This window comes from Mytilus galloprovincialis, chromosome 2 (genome assembly GCF_965363235.1).
Source record: "Mytilus galloprovincialis chromosome 2, xbMytGall1.hap1.1, whole genome shotgun sequence".
In the NCBI taxonomy this organism is placed as follows: domain Eukaryota; kingdom Metazoa; phylum Mollusca; class Bivalvia; order Mytilida; family Mytilidae; genus Mytilus; species Mytilus galloprovincialis.
The window spans coordinates 75,406,248-75,429,507 of record NC_134839.1 but is presented as its reverse complement, the minus strand read 5'-3'; the positions used below and the strand labels follow the sequence as shown (position 1 = coordinate 75,429,507).

The 23,260-nt window shown below is 32.1% G+C and overlaps 1 protein-coding gene and 1 pseudogene across 2 annotated transcripts in view; both read left to right on the top strand.

Annotated features, from left to right (window-relative positions):
• LOC143064395 (secretin receptor-like) overlaps positions 1-23,260 on the top strand; it is a 149,120-nt gene that overhangs the window by 25,327 nt on the left and 100,533 nt on the right. The window contains exon 2 of one of the 2 annotated variants that reach the window (XM_076237201.1): positions 14,441-14,523. The exons of the other annotated variant lie outside the window; for it this stretch is intronic. Coding sequence (XP_076093316.1) covers positions 14,521-14,523 — 3 coding nt within the window. The 5' untranslated portion in view covers positions 14,441-14,520. The remainder of the gene's footprint in view (positions 1-14,440; positions 14,524-23,260) is intronic. 2 annotated transcript variants of the gene reach the window in all.
• On the top strand, positions 16,885-21,627 carry LOC143061947 (uncharacterized; annotated as a pseudogene).

Below are 23,260 nucleotides of genomic sequence, written 5' to 3'. Positions count from 1 at the left end.
AACAAACTCGTGATGGCGTACGTAAAATTAACAAAGGGATGATTTCAACTTCACCACTCATATTTTTTGTTTAATCGACATCCCCTACCGACGAAATCAATATATGGGGAAATATCGTATTAACTGGGAGATAAATACTCATATCATATAGTTTCTATTTGGAAAATATGATAGAATTATGTGAGAAATGTTAGAATAAATTAATGCAAGATAGGAGCGGATGGATTTGAAGGTGAGGTGGTAATTTCATAGAATTACATTAATAGTTTTAAATTAGAGTATAATCTAATTTTACAATTGCCTTATTAAACAATGCACTACAAAAGATCTCCATAAACGCCATATTCTAGTAAGATTGCATATAGCCATATAGATATGTATTTTATTATTCATAAATAGGAAGTTAACATAGGAAAACATAAAGCATTGTGTTTGACAATATATCCCTGTTTTCAATAACTTTGGACATTCTTTTTATGATCAAGATCCAAATATAAAGCAGAATGATTATCTTTAAAGTATCTTTGAGTATCCTTAGTTTTAAGCTGACTGAGCTGAAAACATGTATGTAAAAGCTATTAAGGGAATTTTAAGAGAAAGAATACTAGTATAATCCATAAATCAGAAAGTGAAATCAACGTTATTTGCTAGAATTTTTTCATTTTGTCATTTTGAAGATTAAATATGGGTTCAAGAACATTTTGGGTGGAATCAGATATAATGAGATTTGGGATTGATATTCAGGATTTAAATCGATATTTGTTTTTGTCGCAAAAAAGAAAACGCGGAAAACAAGTATAATAACACACCGAACTCCAAAGACAAATATTCAAACAGAAAGTCTATTATCAAATGACAAAATCAAAAGCTTACACATATCTAACGAAATAAAAACAACTGTCATATTACTTTCTTATACTTGCTATAGCTAGCTATAAAACTAGGTTTTATCCACCATTTTGAACATTAAAAAAAATGTCTGTACCAAGTCAGGAATGTGACAATTGTTATCCATTTGTTTGATGTGTTTGAGCTTGTGATTTTGTCATCTGCTTAGGGACATTCCATTTAGAACTTTCCTCGGAGTTCGGTATAATTGTTATTCTACTTTTTCCGTATGAAGAAAATGGTCTTTTGTGGTAAGTCTATTCGGATTATCAAACCACCTTTGTTAGATACTGCCATACTTTTCTAAGAATGAAACAGAAACAGAAAAAACTTTACAAAACCAGAGCAGAGGAAAAATTAATATATCAATGATAATATTCTAGTCTGTAGAGCAATTGTTTGATCAGTTAAAGTGTAGACACCTTAATGCATGTTTCGATTGATGATATAATTCTGTTTATATGGTTATAAGGAGATGAGGTACATTTGAATGCGACAAAGCAATTTGTAAAGTACGTTTTTACGGTATCATCTGCAATTTCATATACGCGTTTAACAATAACAAAAAGCTATAGGCATTTTAAACAGTTTAAAATCAATACTTATATTTCAGCAAAACCGTAAAATATATTATGTTTCTTAATATGTTATTCGTGAAGTCATGTATACATTTATTTGGACTGAAAAATAGATTAATGCCTTCAATATGTGTTTCAGAAATGTGTTTTTATTCCGATATCTACCATGATCACATGTTACATGATATTTATAAATTTTCTGCGTTCATCACTTAAAAAGAAATCCATTTCAAAACAACCTTTGAATGTTAGCGAACCATTATTACTGTTTTTTTAAAACTAACTCATTTATTTATAGAGTGTACTCAAATATCCATTTAAATATTTTAACATACAAGAAAAATGTGCAAAATTGTTTTATTTAACCAAGTTCCCTTAGACTTTACATCAATTTAAAATACTACCACGTTACAAACCATAATCGGTCATTTCATACACTTATCACTCATCATTTACCATCTATTAGAAGCTATTTATAGTTTAAATTGATAAAAGTGTGATAAAGTTCTTTTTTTAGTATTAAAGGACACCATTACTATATATACAATACAGATTAAGGGAAAACGGTACTATTTATTCTGCCATAGGCGACAATAGTAACATCTTCTAATTTACCACTTTTTAAAATAAAAACCTGGATAAAACATTTATATGTTGTGTTAGTACCTTATTATTCTGTTTTAAAAATTGAAGCCAATTAGTATCATGACCAACTTCCAACGGAGCTTGTTTATGTTATCCATGCCCACCGTTATTTTGCACCAAATTTATGAAATTTTGCAAGTCTTTTCGAATAATTCTCTAGAAAATATTCCAATAGGTTTCAAAATTTATATTGTAAATATACACACTGCAGTTATTCATAGATAAATAAAAAATATATTGTACCCTTACATCCAATCACAGCGCTCCTATTTTGACTTCCTTAACCTGCCTTGGGTACACAAAGGGCCAACCTAATGCTGGGAAAATTAAATACTACCGTTTTCCCTAAATACAGATTCTAATACAGGTATTTCAAAAATGAATTTGTTTTGTTCGCTTGCTTATTGTTCTTATATTGGGTATGTTTAAACAAGTACGTAAATTGTATTGATAAAAATCATTTTGCCCAAATCTTATCTTAGGTCGAAATTTATTCATACGGAATTAAGAATCAATTTAATGTCTTTTGATGGAAAAACTGTACAAGTTCGTTGAAACATACAATTTTCAGTTTGTCCAAATTAATGTTTTTGCACAGGGAGGTCAGTGAAATTATTTGAATGTGTATACCATATTGATCCAAAGTATAATTTCTCGGTTTATTACAATTCGATCCCGTATTTTAGACCACGAATTTTATTATCTTTAACGATACCTTAAAAAACCAGCTACTTTTGTCTATACTTGTGATACTAGGACCTGCAAAATATGAATTCCCAAGATTATTGGAAAATCATGAGACCCGATTATCAAGTTTGAATATTTTGTTTTACAATGTTTATTATAGAAGTTATTAGTCTCAAGATAGCAAACAAATGATTGGAGTCTACGTTTTGTCAGAACGGAAGAAATAAATATTTGTCCGATTTAATTTAAGAACCCGATTTGATTTAAGACTATTAAACGCGTGTTCAACCTTTTTAAAAGCTAAATATTTTTAAAAGTCTTTTATTTTTTTTAATTGAAGAAAAAGCTATTGTGCAATTTCAAACACATATAATTCATAAATCATTTAGTCTTTTTTGTGGATAGAAAATAATAAATTTAATGATTTTGTCGACAGTCTTCTGTTTAAAATCGGAAAGAAATATTGTTGGTAAAAATGATTGTTCATTTTTCGTTGTATAATCGATTCTGTTATAAACGATTAAATCTTTTAGAACGGTAAATATTTTTAAGACCTGAAAAGATGTAAAAGTAACTAGATTGAGATGTGGCTATGTTATCAATGACCTATTCAATAGTTCCAGACAAACTTATTGTATCATTTTAGCATTAAAGGTTTTTAAAGTGGGTAAAACTGCATTACATTTCATGTGTTTCATATATAGTTATGTTGAATTTAACAGCTATTTATATTGCTATTGGACAAATCTTTCACAATTCAGATAAGTCGACATGCAATTTGAACATCTCTATATGGACCCGTGATAAAGTATATAGTACAAATGGTAAGTAATAGTTTATTTTCGATAAAATTTGAATATTTTAGTTTATCTTTGTTTTTTCTCTAGAAATGGATCTCATGTAATCAAATGTAAAACAGAAGTCTTATATCTCCTATAGTTAATTCTTTAAGAAGCAGGCGATTTATGACAGCCGGACAAACGTCACGGACATTTTGAGTTTACTATGTCTTTTCAATGAATGACCTTTAAATGTTTTTTTTTTTTTTGTGTCCGGAATATTTTTAAAATAATTCTAAATTAATTTTCAATTTTCTTTTTTTTTTCTCCTTTTCTCCTAAGATTTGTTTTTAGCGGTCATCAAAGATCATTGAAATTTCAATAGGATTCAATAGTAAGATAGATGACAAAGTATTATTTTTTGATAATGGAAGGCAGCTTTTGTGGCTTAATGAATGACTCAGGTAAATAGGTTAATATGTTGTATGTAAATCTATCACAAAGTTCTGTTTGAATGACATTAAGCTAGTTTTTCGACGACATAAAAGAGATATAGGAAACATAAATCTCATATCTAATTTAATCAAAGATGTCAGGCCAATTCCGGATAATAATAACCTACTGTGATATGGTTTTCTGTAACCCTTGCTCGAAAATAAAATATTTAAGGACATATATAAAGCTGAACAATATAATTGTATTGTATCGGAATATACACTATGCTAGACAAAACCAAATAATTTTAACTATGTTTTTGCATTGGATGAATGTTTGTTTTCAATTTGCATCAGGTGACATTTTTTATCTATCGTAACATGTTTTAACATATTTCATTTTAGTTAATCAAAATGACTTCAAACAAGTTTTGATATGATATCTTTAATATTTTCCCATTATCAGTAATCTTAGTGCGAATAGAATAACGTAATGCTGTGAAATCGATTGAAAACCTCACATAATGTCAAAGTGATCTTGCATTTTTTAACAGAATATCGAGTTAATCTAACGAACGAACATCATTTGTAACAGATGAAAATACATTACAGTACTTTGCCATAGGATATTAATCATAATAATAACATAAATTATCAATATAGTTTATCTTATGATAAAACAATGCAAGCATAACATACATCAGGCCGTTAGTTGTATCGTTTGCATACTTTTAAATTGTATTTAGAGGCCTATTATAGCTTATTATACGGTATTGGTTTAATTAACTGTTGAAGTCCTTCCGGTTGTTAACTTCTATGCCGTTTAGTCTCTGGGGTAAAATTGTGTCTTTGTCAATTATGCACATTTTATTGTAATAGTGGTGTCTTAATTTCTGGATATTTACTACTAATATCTACTAGATCGCCTTTAAGAAAGTACGCTTCATTTATAAAAACCGTTTGCATACGAACTCGTATAGCTACTGCTTATACAATATACTTCCCATACCAGGGATGACAGTCATCAATTTGAAAGATTTAAACTGACTGTTTTTGACTTTAGATAAATGTCAAAATAACAGATTATAGCTGTTAGATTTGTGAAACATGCCTAATATTGTTGTGAATAAGTTAAATTGTATGCATTGACTAGAAACTATCAAAATTTGATTTATGTTTTACAGTGACAAACTGTACGTTAATCTTGTTGAAGTATTTGTTGTTTGTGGTTTATGTGATTTGTTGCACTTTTGCGGTTCATAAAATCCTCTTTTAAGTTTTACACTCAATATTTTGAGTACTGATAGCGTTATTCATAGAGTGGTCACCGTCCATGTTTCACTGGTTATAGCAGTTGCACAATAAAGTGTGTCGCATATTTTCAAAGGCATGCGCTGTATTGAAAGATAAACAATGTAAAACAGCTTTAGATATGTTGCCAAACCTTACAAAAAGTAATGAAAGGTACCCGGATTATATTAAAGATATAGTATGATGAAAATTTTAAAACAATCTAATTATTTAAATCATTTTAACCGAACAAGCACACGTAAACCAATTTTGATTTGAACAGAACTTAGTTGACTAAACTATAAATTCATAAGTAATTTTCAGTCAATTTTCAGACTTATCAACTGCGGTTAATTTAGTACTGTTCAGACAAATGGCTTGTAGTTAGTTAAGACTTTTCAGTAGTTATTGTACACCTGTTCACATCAGCAACATACTAAAGGTATTAAAAATTATTCAATTGACCGCAAGCAAATTTACGGAACAGCACTTAACTAACCTCATCGAATGGTCTGAACAGTACTGAATAAACGAAGTGGCTGAGTCAGGAAATTGACCGAAAGACTGAAAATGAATGAACAGTTCATTGTTCAAACTTTTCACATGATGCTTAGATTAAAATCACTGTTTGCTACTAATAAGTATCTACTAGTAATAATTTTCAGTGAATCTTATTGTACCATCTCATGAAACGATTTTGAAATTATAATGGTAATTCAGTACACTCAATACCTTTTTCATATATTATTTTGAGCTGTTTTCGGATGTCTGTTGTTTTTGTCAGACATCCTTTAAATATATTATGAAACAAATGAAAGGTTTAGTGCAACAATTGTAACAATAATTAATAAGTCTGTACCAAGTGGTAGTCACATACTATATGATCACAATCCAGGTATTTTGGTCCATAAGATATGCCCATAAAAACAAACAGATGTGGTTTGTCAATAAAACAACAATGGTGATCAATAAAGACCAAAAGACAAATATGTTACATGTCAGCATTTCGCATTCAACCAGTAATAAGTATGCTATAAAGGAGTTAGGTATGAAAAGACAAGAAATATTTGAAAAGAAAAAAAAACATATTTGGTGTATACTGTAATAAATATTGAAATGCAAATGTAGGATTCAGTTACCAATGGCAACCGCTGCAAAACTGGTTCCCGGTTACGGAGAGGCATATACATATTGTAACACTGTTTAACTTGTTGTAAGTGCTCAACCCTTCCGAAAATATTTAAACATTTCGGGACTTTCAAATATCATTTTTCAAATATTGAAAGGATAGATATATAATAATATAACGTTTTAAAATTTTGATAGACATATTTGCCTGGAACATATCAACCTTTCCATCTTGAGTATAACTATGAATGCTTTATTCTGTGGTCGTCTTATAAACAAAAACATCAAACGATTTTAGATCGCAACAATTTATGGTGTCTAATACAAATATAATATTGCATGTTCATATAAATCGGTGATCACGATTATTTGTATAATGTGGTATTCTTTAACAATATAAACCACAGAATATTACACACAAATAATTTTAAATGCACTTTTGTATTGATATAGACAATGATTGATGCTTCGCTTTATTCTTGAGTTGCCATTAATGCCACAATAATTATATCAATAAATAATATAGTCGTTATCGTGTTGGTTGTTTAATGTTTATGCATCTAAAATGGTTGAACGGTATTGTAAGTTTAAGAAAAATGGTCTATATCAATCATCAAATGATATCTTAAAAGCATTCGAAAGATTTAAATAAAACAAAAGGAATAATAACAAACATTAAAATGCAGACGAAAGAAATATTGTAAATAGAATTTTCTGAAACACAACCAAATGGAATAGATTATTAAGTGCGAATTCTTCGAACAGCAATTGATGATGGTATTTTCAAAGTATATTCTCCCAAAATAATACTTCATTGTGTATGTTAACATTTAATGCAATAGCGCTATTGCCTATGAAATATGTATATTTACTCAATTTCACATGTAAGCTATGGGTCAAAGCCATTCTATATTTACGTTGATATTTTAATTTTTGCGGTACCAACGATATGTATAAATCAATCTGTTAAATCTACCAACTTGCATTGATAATGTGTTTTGTACCCTGTTATTAATTAAATTGGCTCAGCGTGTCGGTTTCGTATAAAACAGGATTCATATATACTGAGTGTCAATGAAAACACAACACTTGTTAATTTCAAATATTTAAAACAAATTACAAATAATTTTATTAAAATGATTACCTATATCGGCTTGAAAATGAATTATCAGACTTCTTTCGACAACTTTACGCTTGTATGATTTTAGAAAAAAAGTTACGTGTTTTGTAACAGAAATGTGAGAGAGTCGAGTGCACCGCTATTTTACACACGACTGATTTTCTCGTGTTTGTTTTGGAAAGCCTTACTTAAGACATGATTGTTTTGTGAGCCACTGCAATAAACTAAGGCGTACTTCAAATTACCAGAGACATGAAGTTTGGGGCATGGTACAGAGAGGCATTTTAAGTCGTGAAATTGCACACAGAATGCAGTGTTCGGCCTCAACAATTACCAGGCTCATCCAAATATTTAACAAACTTGTTCTTAGAATGATAGTCAACGTCCCGGAAGACAGAGAGCAACTGCTGACCAACAGGACCTATACATTTGTCCCGCACCTGCGATATCGTTTCCGTGTCCAATCAGCACGAGAAACTGCCGGCTTCAATAGGAGACACATTGGAGCAAATACAGTAAGACGCCGTTTGCGAAACAGTGGATTAAGAGCACGGCGATCTTTCCGTGGTAATATGCTGACAGCAGTACGACGCAAAAATTACCTTAGATGGACACAACAGCGTCATATATGGTTACACAGGCAATGGACAACTGTCTTATGGACGGACAAATCACCGTAGTAATGGACGACCTCGTGAGAGGAGACGAAGAGTAGAATGCTGTGCAGATTCGTGTACCGAAGAGACAGATCGTTGGGGTGGTGGTATTGTCATGGTATTGGAAGGAATATTGTTCAACCATAAAACTCCTCTCATCGCTATTGACAGCAAATTTAACGCCCAACGCTACATTTATGAAGTTTTACGGACGATCGTTATACCGTTTATGGCTAGGCATCACGATGTTAAACTTTTTCAACAAGATAACGCTTGTGCACACTACGCACAACTGCGTTCATCAATAACAACTATGTTCAGACATTACCTGGGTCAGCCTTTTTGTCGGATTTGAGTACAATCGAAAACTTATGGGATCAAATTAAACAATCCGTAAGACGACGAGAGCAAACACCAGTTACGCTGCGCCGACTTGAAAATGCATTGCTGGAAGAATGGACAAACATTCCACAACACCGTATCCGTCGTCTGGTCGGATCAATGCCACTTCGTTGTAGAGATTGAGTTGTAGCACGCAGTGGACATATTCGTTATTGAGACTGTGAGTTAGTGAATTGTAGCGTTGTGTGGCATGCATTCATTGTATTCGAATCACGATAATTGAACTTTTTGTTTGACAATATCTTTAGATAAACCATTTAACCACTGTCATTAACAATTACTGTAAAGAAAATAGTATTTTGAATTAAAAAAATAGTGTTGGGTTTTCATTGACACTCAAATAAATAGTTATATCACATGTACATGTTGCATCAAATTTGCAGATGCACGTTAAACAGTCATCCATTGACCCATTTTCCCTTACTTACGAACTTTCAGAGTATGTTATTACCCGTAAACACAACTCTTCATTGAATGATGAATCGAAAACGAAATCAGTAACCCAAAAAACTAGAAAATGTTCGGTAGAAAACAATTAATTTTAAATCATAAAATCCAATTGATCGTTGATGATAATTATACACTAATACGTCATAAACAAGACGAATTTGACATGCTAAACAACAAAAAACAGGTCTATCTCTGACATAGTTTTGGACAAATGTGTACATGCATGATTTAAGGCCTTTTCACAAAATTGTGTAAAAGAGGGACGAAAGATGCCAAAGGGACAGTCAAACTCATAAATCTAAAACAAACTGACAACGCCATGGCTAAAAATGAAAAAAACTAGGGGTGAGGAAGGGTAAGCAGATCCTGCTCCACATGTGGCACCCGTCAAGTTGCTTATGTAACCTTTATCACAAAAAGAGGAAATTTTGGCATTTTTTGCAATATTACTCCTTCTCAAAAACAAGTTTGAATCTTAAATGCAAATATGTAAGGCAAATTCAAAGACTATACATACTAATATTTGTCAAACTAATGTCGTTAGGATATCTGAAAAGATGTCATTAGGAATATTTGTTACATTTGTTTAATTCCGAACTCAAGGTTCCAAACGAGTGACTTAATCATACCTCTAACTTTGCCCTGTACAAACCCTTAAACTGTAGGTATACACATCCAAAATTTAAAAAATGTCAGGTTTGTTGGGTTATTCGGGAAGTAACACTTGCTCTTACTTTTTGTGTACTACCATTTGATGATCATTCAATATAGAAAATTAAGGAAAATGCAAATTCTACCTACAAATGTCATGATGAAAAATTGTACTAGTTAATAAGTTTTTTGGAACAAGCAGTACAAACCCATAACTAATTTTAAATGCGCAATAAATATCATTAATCGACAATTTCCAGTCAGGATACTTTTGTAGAAACTAAGATTAATACTGTTGTAAACAAAAAATCATGAATATATTTGATCGATCACAGATTTTAATGTCAATTATATGAAATCTTGCTACATTACATAATTATAGATAACATAGAAAAGAAGGAAATGTCTAATTGCTTCCATTGATAAAATCAGCACTTGCCATATGAATACCATCTATTATGCATGAAGGTTTAATTTAATAAAATATGAACCCGTTGAAAAATGAGTTGATTATTTTCCATCGTTTGCTTGTTCATAAATTGGGCGATCACACTTATCCCTACAGTATTGTTACTGTTGAATTCATAGTTTATTTTTGCTGAATTAGTAGCTTAATCTTTAAGCATTTACGTGTATAATGTATTATTTTAAAAGCACTTTTTATTATTATTACCGATTTCCATGTTCTGATTGTTCTATAAATTGGTTATGACCCTGCAAAATAATAATCTATAATTGACCTAGATAATAAACATTTATCCGGTTAATTGTGGTAAAGGATATAAGATAAACATCATAGAAGTGGCGGAAACAAGAGATGTTGGGCGTATTTTTTTTACATGAAACTCACCATACAAACACAGACTCTTATTTTTTATCTCCCTTTTTTTATGAATCTCTGATAATTTTGACCTTGATAAAATGAAACCTGATTTTGCTTGAAAAGTTGAAGCGTATTTTTTATGTTTGACTGATCAGAGTTTGAGACGAATTTATATCCATAGATATTAAATCATCTGCTCATGCATCATCAATTTCTTTAAACATGTACCCTTTGTAGTTCCCTCGATATAGTTTGGGTCGTAAAGGAAAATAATCCAATTGGTGATCGCCAAATAATGCGCGAGAAACCTACATGTCTGTTTGGTTTCAGTGTCAATTATAAAATAACTATGTAACTTATCATTGCAATCTGCGTCTTCATTTCATCTCTAACCATATCATTGAAGTGCATAATAGATATAAAGCAATAGGATGATATTTTTTTTAATGAAATGTACTTTTAAGCATAGCTATTATCAATGAGAAATTGTTTATGAACTGAAAATATCAGAACAAGTGGTATTGTAAAACCACATCAGCGTCGTAATAATTGCATACTTTAGTCTACTTCTTTCTGACTAATTATTACTGGCATGTTTTGAGTTCTGAAAAAACTACGTTTATCTTATTCTCTGAATGTAATTAGTGTCTGTAAATGTAATAGAACTATGATATAGTCCTGATAATAAATAGTGTTAACAAGTGTCATTTCTCTATACAATATGCTAGTTAAAGTATGATTTTGGTAGCGATGAGAAATGATGGGATGCGATTATAGATATAATTCCGTTTTTTCATTTTAGATTGAGCCAAAACATGTTTTTAATCTATGGAATAAAACACAAGTTGGTCATTTATCAGTTTGGGTTTTAATGTTATTCAATAACCTGCCCTTATTTTTAAGTTTTAATCAAAATATCATTGCTTTTGTAACGAATATTATTTTATAGGTGTCCTCCTATGTTGTGATGTTACACTATTGTTTCAAATTAGGGTAAAGGTTGGCACCTATTGAAAGGTTTAAACCCTTTTTTTTTTTGCACCTGTCTTAAGTTAAAAACCTGATGTTCAGTGGTTGTCGTTTGCTGATGTAGGTCATAAGTGATTCTCGTTTCTCGTTTTTAAATATAGATGAGACCGTTGGTTTTCATGTTTGAATGATTTTAAACTAGTAATTGATTGGGCTCTTCATAGTTTGGTGTTTGTTGTGAGCAAAGTCTGCATGTTAAATGTCGTACTTTAACATATAATGGTTAACTTTTACAAATTGTGACTTGGGTGGATAGTTGTCTCAATGGCACTCATACCTTATCTTCTTATATCTATAATGACCTCTGAACAAGGGCTATCGTCATGATTTCAGGTAATTTCAATTAGTATTCGATGTATGTTTAATGTTTAGTTTGATGATAAATATGATATGTGGAACCCTAGTATAACTTCTTACAACTAAAACTCAGTTGATACCAGAGGCCTATTATAGTACAACACAAGCACTTAACAATTTAAACAAATGAAAAGAAGTTTGAGTAAATTACAGAAATCAAAATATAATAATGTTATATGACACGACGTGGTGTGTTATGTTTGCAAATTTGCATGTAATTTCATTGCAAATACACATCGGCGCTATAATTTGTACACTGTATTTTTCGATCGAACAAGACTTTGAAAACTACAATGGGTGTGTGGTATTAACAGAAAAATCTAAAACATTTTTCCAATATATTTTTTTATAATAAACAGTATCACACGGATTTGTTTTTTGTAATTCTAGATGTTTTAGCAACATCAGGTTATGTTTCTGGTCATGTTATATGATTGATTATGAATGCTAACAATGTGTCTCAAAGCTGTGAAACAAATCAATATTTGAATTAAATTTGAAATTGAGATTAAAATCTTAACCAAATCAAATATCAACTCTATAAAAGAAGAAAATCTGCGCATTGTCTTTCAGTTATAAACTACCCAAAAAATCCTATTTGGTCAATGGTGCCTTTAGACCCACATTTTTACGAAAAATAACTGTATTATTTTATTTTTTTTTTTATTTTGTATCGTTGACAGTAATGAAAACTGTAGTTATCACTTATTGCCTTTATAAATGTTTGTAAAACGGTTGAATATTGGTTTTCCTTAGCTTACCAAATCTGGCGTTTCAATACAAATAATAAACAGAACTTACAAGTAAAGTTTGATTAATTGTATCTGGTAAAATTGTTGATGAAACACTAATGTTCACTGTAAGAAGGTGCCCCTCACATACTATACATTGTAAATAATCTATCGAATTATTCTGTACTGTATTGCTGTTCATAAATTATTTCAATATTACTCCGTCTATTTTTGTTGCAATGTTTAGACTGAAATATATTTACCAAGTAATACAGATTATTGATGCATTGTTACATAAAACTACATCATTCGGCAATGATTTATCTTATCGAAAAGTGCAAAGAGATCTCAAGCTCTTTCACAAAGACGTGCTGTTAAATAACATCTGTGATATCTATAAATAAATAACCCATATGCTTTAGAATATGGTATAGAACTGCAAACGCTCGGTTTGGATTATTTGTAAAAATATTAAGCCATAAACTAATAATGCATAATGATATATAATAAAAGTTCTCAATATTATAGATATGTCAGTGTGCAAATGTTTTAAATCATTTCCATAACAGACTACACTGTGTATATTAGCGGTAACACTAAAATTTTAGACAGGCAGTTATTTTATTGACAAGAACAAGATCTACTAATTTCTGGTTACTACATCTTTGACTTAATTGTGAATTTACCACCAAATTGTACTTAACATTAGCAACATGACGATTGGCACTAGTGGAGTAGTATCTGTTCACCCTGTCAGATCACATGAAAACACCAAAATTTAAATTTTGCTCATGTTGCGCAGTCTTTTGTTTTCTCTGTAATGTTCTGTGGGCCTTTTTTTTTTGTTTTTCCTATTTTGCAATGAGCATGTCAGTTTCTCTTGAATGTCCCTGTAATATAATACCCCTATTTTTTACTTGGTGCTTAAACCAAAATATTTTTAAATATAAGTTAATGTTCCATTCACACTTAGATATACAGTAACTAAACGTGAGCTATTGATACCAATACCGAGACTTATTAATTCTATTAAGACAATGTTGTTTTTGTTTACACAATGCAATGCATAAAAGAAATCTTTTTAACGACTTTTTTGTTGAAATTTAGGTGATAGTGCCGTGCAAAGTAAATTTTTGTAGATGTTTTTTGTCATATTCGGATCAAACATGACCAAATTTATAAACAATCGGCTCATTTGATAATGCTCAGGGGTTTAGTGTCAGTGTGAATTTCTTGTAAAAAAATCCTAACAGAATATATTAATTTTGATTGAATTGTTTTTATTTAGTAGAATCGATTCAGCTGATCAGTATACGATTTATATTTAAAAGACCTTTTTCAAAGTGAATATGAAAATTGCTATCAGTGTAAACTGCGAGAATTTGGTTTGATGTTACTCGATTGGGAAAACATTGTTTAAGGACTCATATAAGGTTCGTTGATTGTCATGTAAGAATACCTTTTTGTCCTTTAAATGCCAAAGTCGATACATATTAGAATTAGTTATAGGACGTCCTCCTGAAATAGATTGACATTAGATCATGTGCATGTGATTTATTGCAATTTTTGTATTATATTTTGAAGATTATTTGCTGATACGTAATTACTACAATATACGAACATTGACCATATGGGACATCAAGAAATATTTCCGAAGATTTCTCACATAATTCTTTCTTATCGTTGAATGATGTATTGGAAGATATAACTAACTCTTTGTTTGTTTGGTCTTACAAAATATTACAAGTTGGTGCTGCATACTTGACATAATCACACTGAAATTAGTTTGTAGGAAACATCAGAGTAACAGCTACTCAACAAGCAAAGTAGGAATAACAACAACTATAATGAAGTCTCAACAATAAAGTTACAATGGTAAGTGCAGTTATTTCATTCTTTTTGTTATTGCATGCGTTGTTCAATGTATCAAGATGTTAACACTATATGCCGCCCATGGAAGGGATAGGTTTGAGATAAGTCCTTAGTAAAACTTTTAACCCAATTTCATTTTAAACATTAATTTGTATGAAGGTATCTTGCCAATAACTTCTAATTTTGAAAAAGACACCTATTATTCTGTGATGTGATATATCAGGTTAATATGCACTAGCCATATCATAATTTTAATTAAAAACGTGTTCTGCCTTTGTAGTTTTTGCGCGTTTATTGTCGTTTTTTATGACATCGTCAAAATTAAGAGACGCTTAACAGTAATGAACCAACTGAACATTTTAGTAAAAACACTGATTTTTTAATTCAAACTGTAGTAGTACATAATAAAAGTATAAAATCGAAAACTTCAGGTTTAGGTTTAAATAAAAAAAAAAGTGTCGTTCAATCTTACTAAACTCATTATTTGACACCGTCTTAACTGATGAATCAAAGACCTGGTGTGGAATACAAAAGAAACTATTCTTGAAGATTTCTTAATTCTAGTTCTATTTAGCCTTAATATGTCTTGAAAACGAAAATAAAGATGATAACGCAGAAAGACACCAAATTAAAATGTTTTGATGAACTTATCCTATTAAACATGAGGGAAATTTATTTATAAAGAAAACTAAATAACGACTAAGGAAAAAAGAAATCTTAACAACTTTATAAATGTTAATTTTACTAATGAGATATTACCATGATGTTTTAAAATTCAAAACTTTATAATTTGAATTCAGTAGAAATGTGTGGTATACAAGACCATCCGGATCATACGATAATACTAAATCTTGTTGATAGTCTTCGGTTTTAACGAAAGATACCCCGAGGAAACTAATGTCAATATATGTTGCAATTTAATAATTTGGTAGTTACTAATGAGGTGTCTAAATTCTCTCAGAAAGCAGACGTTCCCACTTTTGCTTTTATTGCACAATTATGAAGGTTATAATAACCATTGAATTATGGATAAGATATATTAGCCTATTTTAAAAGAAAGTAATGGATCTGGATTATATAAAAAAAGAAAGAAAGAAACTATCAATAAGTATACTAACGTTTAAGTACATCCTTACGATCATACAGCACCTGCTAATATCTAGATCGTTACGTACTTGTTACCTAATATTTTTAAACAAATCTGGCTGTTGTATATGAATAAGAAATAACAGAAACGGAAGAGGTTATAAACATCTTTTGTGGTGAATTTGATCAAAAAGTAAAAGTAAACAATGATGTTCTTGATTACAAAATAAATAAACATCGTTCATAATTGTAGCGTTTTATCTCTGAATGTTAAATCAATAAGGATTTGTTGGTGTGAATATCACAGTGCTATGCATTTTATAAGTAGTTTTGAGTACAATCACGAAATAAACTTGAGAATGGAAATGAGGAATGTGGCAATGAGACGACAACCCTATCATAGAACAGACAACAGCCTAAGGCCTTGAAAGGTTGTTCAACACAGTGAGAAAATACTGCACCATGCGGCAGGCTTCAGCGGCTCCTAAATAAAAATGTGTACTAGTTAAGTGAAAGTAGTCATACTAAACTCCAAAACATATAGATGAACTAGAACTAAAAACCATACAAGACTAACAAAGGGCAGATGATCCTAACTTTGGACAGGTGCAAAAATGCAACGGGTTAAACATGTTTAGTGTGATCTCATTCCGCTGCCTATACCTCACGCCAAGGTTGAAAAACAAACACACAGCAATACGCACAGTAAAACTCAATTCCAATGGAAGGTCGAGTCCGATGTCAAAATAAGTAACAAAAGAAATCAAGCAAACTGACAATGATACATGAATTTAAAAAGGACTACTAGCAGTTACTGACATACCAGCTCCAGACTTTAATTAAGCCGATTGGTAGATTAGGTTTTCATCATAAATAAAATCAAGCACAATCCCGCCCGCTAGGGGTTAAGTATCATACCATCATAGAATAAATGAAAAGCAACTGGTTTTAGAATAAATGTATTTTTTTCTGATCTGTTAATAAATCTTAATATCAAAATATGCGTTTTAGTTGTTTTTGGGCGTTGATTTGCTATGTTCATTTTTCAAAAGAAAACATCGTCAAAATTGAGAGCAGCCAAACATTAATAAAACAACTGAACATCTTAGAATAAAACAGCTTTCCACTGAGACCCATATTGTATATTACACAATTTAAGTTTTATGTAAATGACATGGAAGGAAAAGGCAGTTTTCTGTTAATGTTTTTGATTGAAACTATTATACACTCAGTCCCCGAGGGTATCATCAGCTCAGTAGTCAGTCGGTACTAGTATTTTCCCGCGTTTCGATCAGTATAGCGGGAAAATGTTGTATTCTCGATATGGGAATCGTCAATTTTCGGTAGGCCGAAGAAAATCTATCCAATCAGAGGACTGAGTTGTGGTCATATATAAGGTGTTTTTTCTGTGGTAGCTTCACTTCTAGCCGTCGTATTGACCGTGTAAACAAATGGACGCCGAATTACAGCAAGTTATCCAGACAGAAGTACAGAATGCCGTTCAATCCACACAGGACCAGATGTTGAACAGTATGACGACGTTACTGGATTCGCGTTTAGAAGGGTTCCAAAGAAGGATACAGGACAACCAGAAAGTGCTGTCGGACACACAAATAGCTAGGATGGACGAATCACTGACCGACAGTTATAAATTCCGAAAGAGGGGGAACGAAGAACAACACAAACATAACCAGAAAGTGTACGCCAAAATCAGAGAAGTACATGCAGAATTTGAGACGGACAACTTGACGCAGTCCAATATCAACAGTGCAAAAAGAAAAATCTCAGAAGGTATGGACTTGATAAAAAATCGACAAAAGCTTATCAAACTTGCCGATTCTTCAGACGCGGGTTGGCGCGTGGTAGAAGAATACGTTACCAACCCACTCGCTGAAGATTCCGAGGACGAGAAGAAGATGTATAAAGCGCAGAGTAGAGCAGAAAGCAAGCTGAAAAAGGAAAAGTTAAAAAGACGCCCAGACCGCAAGAGCGTGCCATACACACAACAGGCCCCAGAAAAACAGCAAATTCGATCCCTGTGAACGTTAGTGGTGGATCCAGGTCTGATGTACGACCCGGTAGATGTTTCTATTGTAATGAGTACGGGCACTGGATTAGGAATTGTCCAAAGTCTGCTGCTGAGCAAAAACATAAGATAAGTATTGATACTACTATATGTAAAATTGATAAAGTAGAAATGTATACTCACCCAAAAACAGATCTAGCATCGGGTGAACTCTATTCAATGAGGAATGTTAATTCAATAACACAGACATCACGTGATGTCCAGTCAATGAGCAATACACATACTACTACTATAGTAAAATATAACGGTACAGGTGTAGGTCATTTAAAAGAGAGCTTGAGCGAATGGAAGAGAATAGGTGCCACGGATTTTGTATTAGATATTATAGCAAACGGGTATAAAATTCCTTTCAGCAGCATTCCATGCATGGTTGAATTACAAAATAACAAATCAGCAAGAGACAATCCCGAATTTGTTAAGAGCGAAATTGAAAAATTGCTAGAAAAAGGATGTATTACTCAAGTGTCTCGTAAGCCATATGTAGTTAATCCTCTAACTGTAGCTCATAATAGAGGTTCAAAACTCAGATTAGTATTAGATGCAAGACATATCAATCCACATGTAGTTAAATTTAAACAAAAATATGAAGATGCAAAAACTGCTAGACAATTATATGATCAAGGAGATTTTGTATTTTCTTACGATTTAAAAAGCGCATATCATCATATAAGCATTTTTTGAAACAGATACTACATATTTAGGTTTTAAATAGGAGCATGAATATTATGTGTATAATGTGTTGCCTTTTGGGTTGTCAACCAGCGGATATATTTTTACAAAGGTAGTCAGGGAAGTTATAAAATATTGGAGAAGTACGGGTCTAAAAATTGTCATGTATCTAGACGATGGTCTCCGCGGGGGCAAAAACATGAAAGAGGCTATGTTAGCGAGTGAAAAAATCCATTCCGATTTGGAGAAATTTGGGTTTGTTCTTGCATCAGAGAAGTGCAATTGGGTTCCTATTCAAGGTCTAGACTGGTTAGGTTTTCATTGGGATATGATAGAAGGGGTTATAAGAATTACAGAAAAAAGAATAGAGAAGCTTTTAAGAATTTTGGAAGTTTTCAGGATACAATTTCACTACGGAATAAGGCTTTTCCGGGTGAAATTTATTGCAAGTCTTGTAGGACAGATCATATCAATGCAGCCTGTATTAGGAGATCAGGCACGTTTAAGAACAAGGTATTTGTACCAATGTATATTGCAAAGGGCAAGTTGGAACGCCAAAGTACTAGTTAGTACGGACGCATTCGAGGAGTGCATTTTTTGGGAACATAAAGTTGAAAGCTTTAACGAGATAGGATCTCGGTTAAGTCAGTTGACTTATAATGTACCACAAGATTATTATGTGTTCAGTGATGCATCTGGTACAGGTTTCGGTGGTTTTGTTACCACTGTTTCAGAGGACGAACCTTTGGAAATGTTTGGTAGTTGGTCAATGGCGGAACAGGCCGAAAGTTCGACCTGGAGAGAGCTCGAGGCTGTAAAAAGATTATTGATAAATTTTGTCAATATCCTCTCTGGTAAGACTATCAGAGTTTTCACAGATAATCTGAATATCACACATATACTTAATATTGGTAGTAGGAAGATGGTTTTGCACAAGAACGCTTTGCTCGTTGATGAATTTTGCAGAGAGAATGCAATTAAGTTGAGCTTGGTTTGGTTACCAAGAGAATCAAACCAGTACGCAGACACTTTAAGTAGGGTAACAGATTCTGATGACTGGGAAATACAAGATGAGATTTTTCTGTATCTTAATCACGTTTGGGGTCCACATGACATAGATAGGTTCGCACATGATTACAATGCCAAGTGCAAGCATTTTAACTCAAAGTTTTGGTGCCCCGGGACTGCTGGGAGAGACTCGTTTACATTAGTATGGGGTGGACATAATAATTGGATAGTTCCACCACCAAGTTTGATTCCAAAGGTTATTAATAAGATTAGAATAGAAAAATGCAATGGCACTTTAGTCATCCCTGAATGGACATCGGCACCATTTTGGCCTATGTTGGTGGATCGATTTGGAAATTTTAAGGATTTCATAGTTGACAGAAAGTTTTTTCAAGGGGAAAATCTGACTAAAAGAGGCAGAGGGCAGTGCGGAGTATTTGGACAACAGTGTTTCAAATTTAGATTGATTGCTTTAAGAATAGAATTTTAGTTTTCAATATACTTATGACGTTATTTATTTCAACAGGGATTACATTAGACAACACAGTGAAGGAGGCCGTCCGGGACAGTGGTATAGAAGTTGGCAGTTATATGTACGAGCTTTATCCGAAGATGTGTGAACTGTTGATAAACTCTAAAAGTGACAATACCGTTAAATCATATTTTAATTCTTACAAACGATGGGAACGTTTCATTACTTTACAAGGACACAAATCTTTGCCAGCTCAGCCAGTTCATGTTGCACTGTATTTAACACATTTATTGAACAATAATTCTACTTGTCACCCTATTTCGAACGCAGTGTATGGTATAAAATGGGCACATGAGATAAATGGTCTAAACGATCCTACATCAAACACTTTTGTAACATCAATTCTTGAAGCATCTAAAAGAGTAGCACCAAAAAAGACAGAAAAGAAAGATCCAATTACTCCGGAAACTTTAATCGAACTTTGTGATATGTTTAAAAATTCTTTAGATTTACTTGTTATAAGGGATTTGGCAATGATGATTTTGAGTTTTTCAGGATTTCTTAGATATGATGAGATCAGTTCGTTACGCTTTTGTGATGTAAAAGTACACGAATCTCATTTAATTTTGTGTATCGAAAAAAGCAAAACAGACCAATATAGGCAAAGTTCCGAAGTCTTGATTTCCAAGGGTAATTCATCTGCTTGTCCTTACACAATGTTTTTAAGGTACACTAGGTTAGCAGGTTTCAGTGATTCTTGCCAGCAAAATTTTTATTTGTTTCGGCCTATTTATAGATCTCGTAATACATGCAAGCTTATTACTAAAGACAAAAAGCTAAGTTACACGGCGGCTAGAGAGTCCATTCTTAAGAGAATTCGAAATATTTGTCCAGAGGGAAACATAGGTCTTCATTCATTCAGATCCGATGGAGCCACAATGGCGGCAAACGCCGATGTTAGTGACAGATGCTTAAAGAAGCATGGTAGATGGAAGTCTGACTCTAGTAAAGACGGTTACATAGTAGATTCCACTGAGAAACGTTTGAAGATATCTAAGGTATTAGGCCTATAGACTACCCCTTTCTTTGGTTTTCTATCACGTACGACGGGCTGTCGGCAAATTTGAATTTGTGTTTGAGTTTTATTTCTTTTACTGCCATGTGTACAAAGAAGGTGTTGTTGGTGTGCTGTCAATGGCAGAAAAGGGTGTCATTTGTGTGTCTGTCGTCTGTAGTATAGAGAATACTAGTATTTTCCCGCGTTTCGATCAGTATAGCGGGAAAATGTTGTATTCTCGATATGGGAATCGTCAATTTTCGGTAGGCCGAAGAAAATCTATCCATTCAGAGGACTGAGTTGTGGTCATATATAAGGTGTGTTTTCTGTGGTAGCTTCACTTCTAGCCGTCGTATTGACCGTGTAAACTACATTTTCTAAATGATGATATTTATCTGTTGTACATTATAACAAAAATCTTGATTTTCGAAAACAGTTTTTTAAAATGACGAGGTCCGACATCATTATCCTGAGATAGGCTCGAGCATTGATTCGGGCACAGGTTTCCGTAATACGGTTTTTCCTGGTCGGCCTTGGCTATCAATGAGGGGTAATTTTATTAAACGCACAGTAGACAATATTTTACTGTGGTTGTACATAATGAAATGATTGGTAAAAAAAAAAAAAAAAAATGCAATTTGATTACTGATTTATATGTCACGATTATAGATGTATTATACAATTATATCTGGCGTCCATCACGTACGACGGGCTGTCGGCAAATTTGAATTTGTGTTTGAGTTTTATTTCTTTTACTGCCATGTGTACAAAGAAGGTGTTGTTGGTGTGCTGTCAACGGCAGAAAAGGGTGTCATTTGTGTGTCTGTCGTCTGTAGTATAGAGAATACTGACATGATTTAACTAACTTTACTACAATTGAACGTTTATAAATTTTGAAATTATTATAAAACTAAGGTTACACCTCCCTCAGGCAAAGCTGGCTTTAGATGAATTGGCTATTTATTTTAGGTTTTTTTTTACATATAGCTCTTCAACGATTTTCGGTACTTATCCATCTTCGGATTTCAAATGTTTGAGCGTTCTTGATGAAGGTAAATCCAGAAAAGCGCTTCGGACGCAATAAATTATTAAACGTGTTGTTTTTTTATTTTTTTTTTATGATATAAAGTATACAGTACGAACTTAAAGAATCATCTATGTGGTTTGTGACAAATAGTTATCATCCAATCTATACTATTATCTAGATTGATATTATCTTATTTAAACGATCCTGGTTAGGTATATCAAAGTTAAGTTTTATTTATGCTTGTTGTGTCTGGAAAACAATAAAACGTACAATATGCGGTCGGTCGCAAAAATGCAATGTTTATAAGAAAACCCCCTGTATAAGACCAGAGACAAAAGAATTAAAAACAACATGGATTGACTAAAGTAGTAAAACATTTTAAAATTTTAATAATTTATTACTACCAATGAGACAACTCTCCGTCGAAGTCACAATGTGTAAAACGTAAACTAATATAGGTCAATTACGGCCCACAACACGGAGCCTGGAATTAAACCTAGTAGTAATGACCGTAAACTTTACCTAAAAGGCTAATATCCTGGTGTAATGAAAACGCAAAACTCTAATATTGGAATGAAATTGCAATGTATGGTATACAATAAATCCGTACCAATTTAATACCACTATTTGAGGATGATACTCTTCGGTTTAAACTAGAATTACCCTAAAGAAACTAGCGCAAATATATATGTTGCAATTTAATATTTTGGTTGTTGCTAAGCGGTGTACATTCTCTAAGGAAACAGATATTCCCATTTTGCTTTTGTTGCCCGGTATTAAAGGTTATCATAAGCAATGAATTATGAATAAGATAAATTGGCCTATTATAAACGAAAGTAATGATTGAATCTGGATTAAGCAACTATCAATAATTATACAAACACTTCAGTACATTCTTGTGATCACATAACACCTGCAAGTATCTAGATCGTAAAGTAGTTTACTTGTTACCTAATATTTTATAACAAATAATTCTGTTGTAAATGAATAAGGTATAACAGAAACGGAAGAGGTTATAAACATCTTGCATATTTAATTTGATCAAAAAGTAAAAGTAAACAATGATGTTCTTAATTACAAAATTAATATACCTCGTTCATAACTGAAGTGTCATGCCTCTGAATATTCAACAAATTAGGAATATCTTAAGATATCACAGTACAAACAATAATATCTGCTAGTATATAATAGTCCTTTGATATTTTGTAAAGGATTTTTGATTACTTTAAATTTGCACATATTTTAGAAAACTGCATGTAATGAAGATATATAAAAAAAACTACACTTTTATTGTATCAACGTCATTATATGCTCACATTTCCTGACATTGAAGAA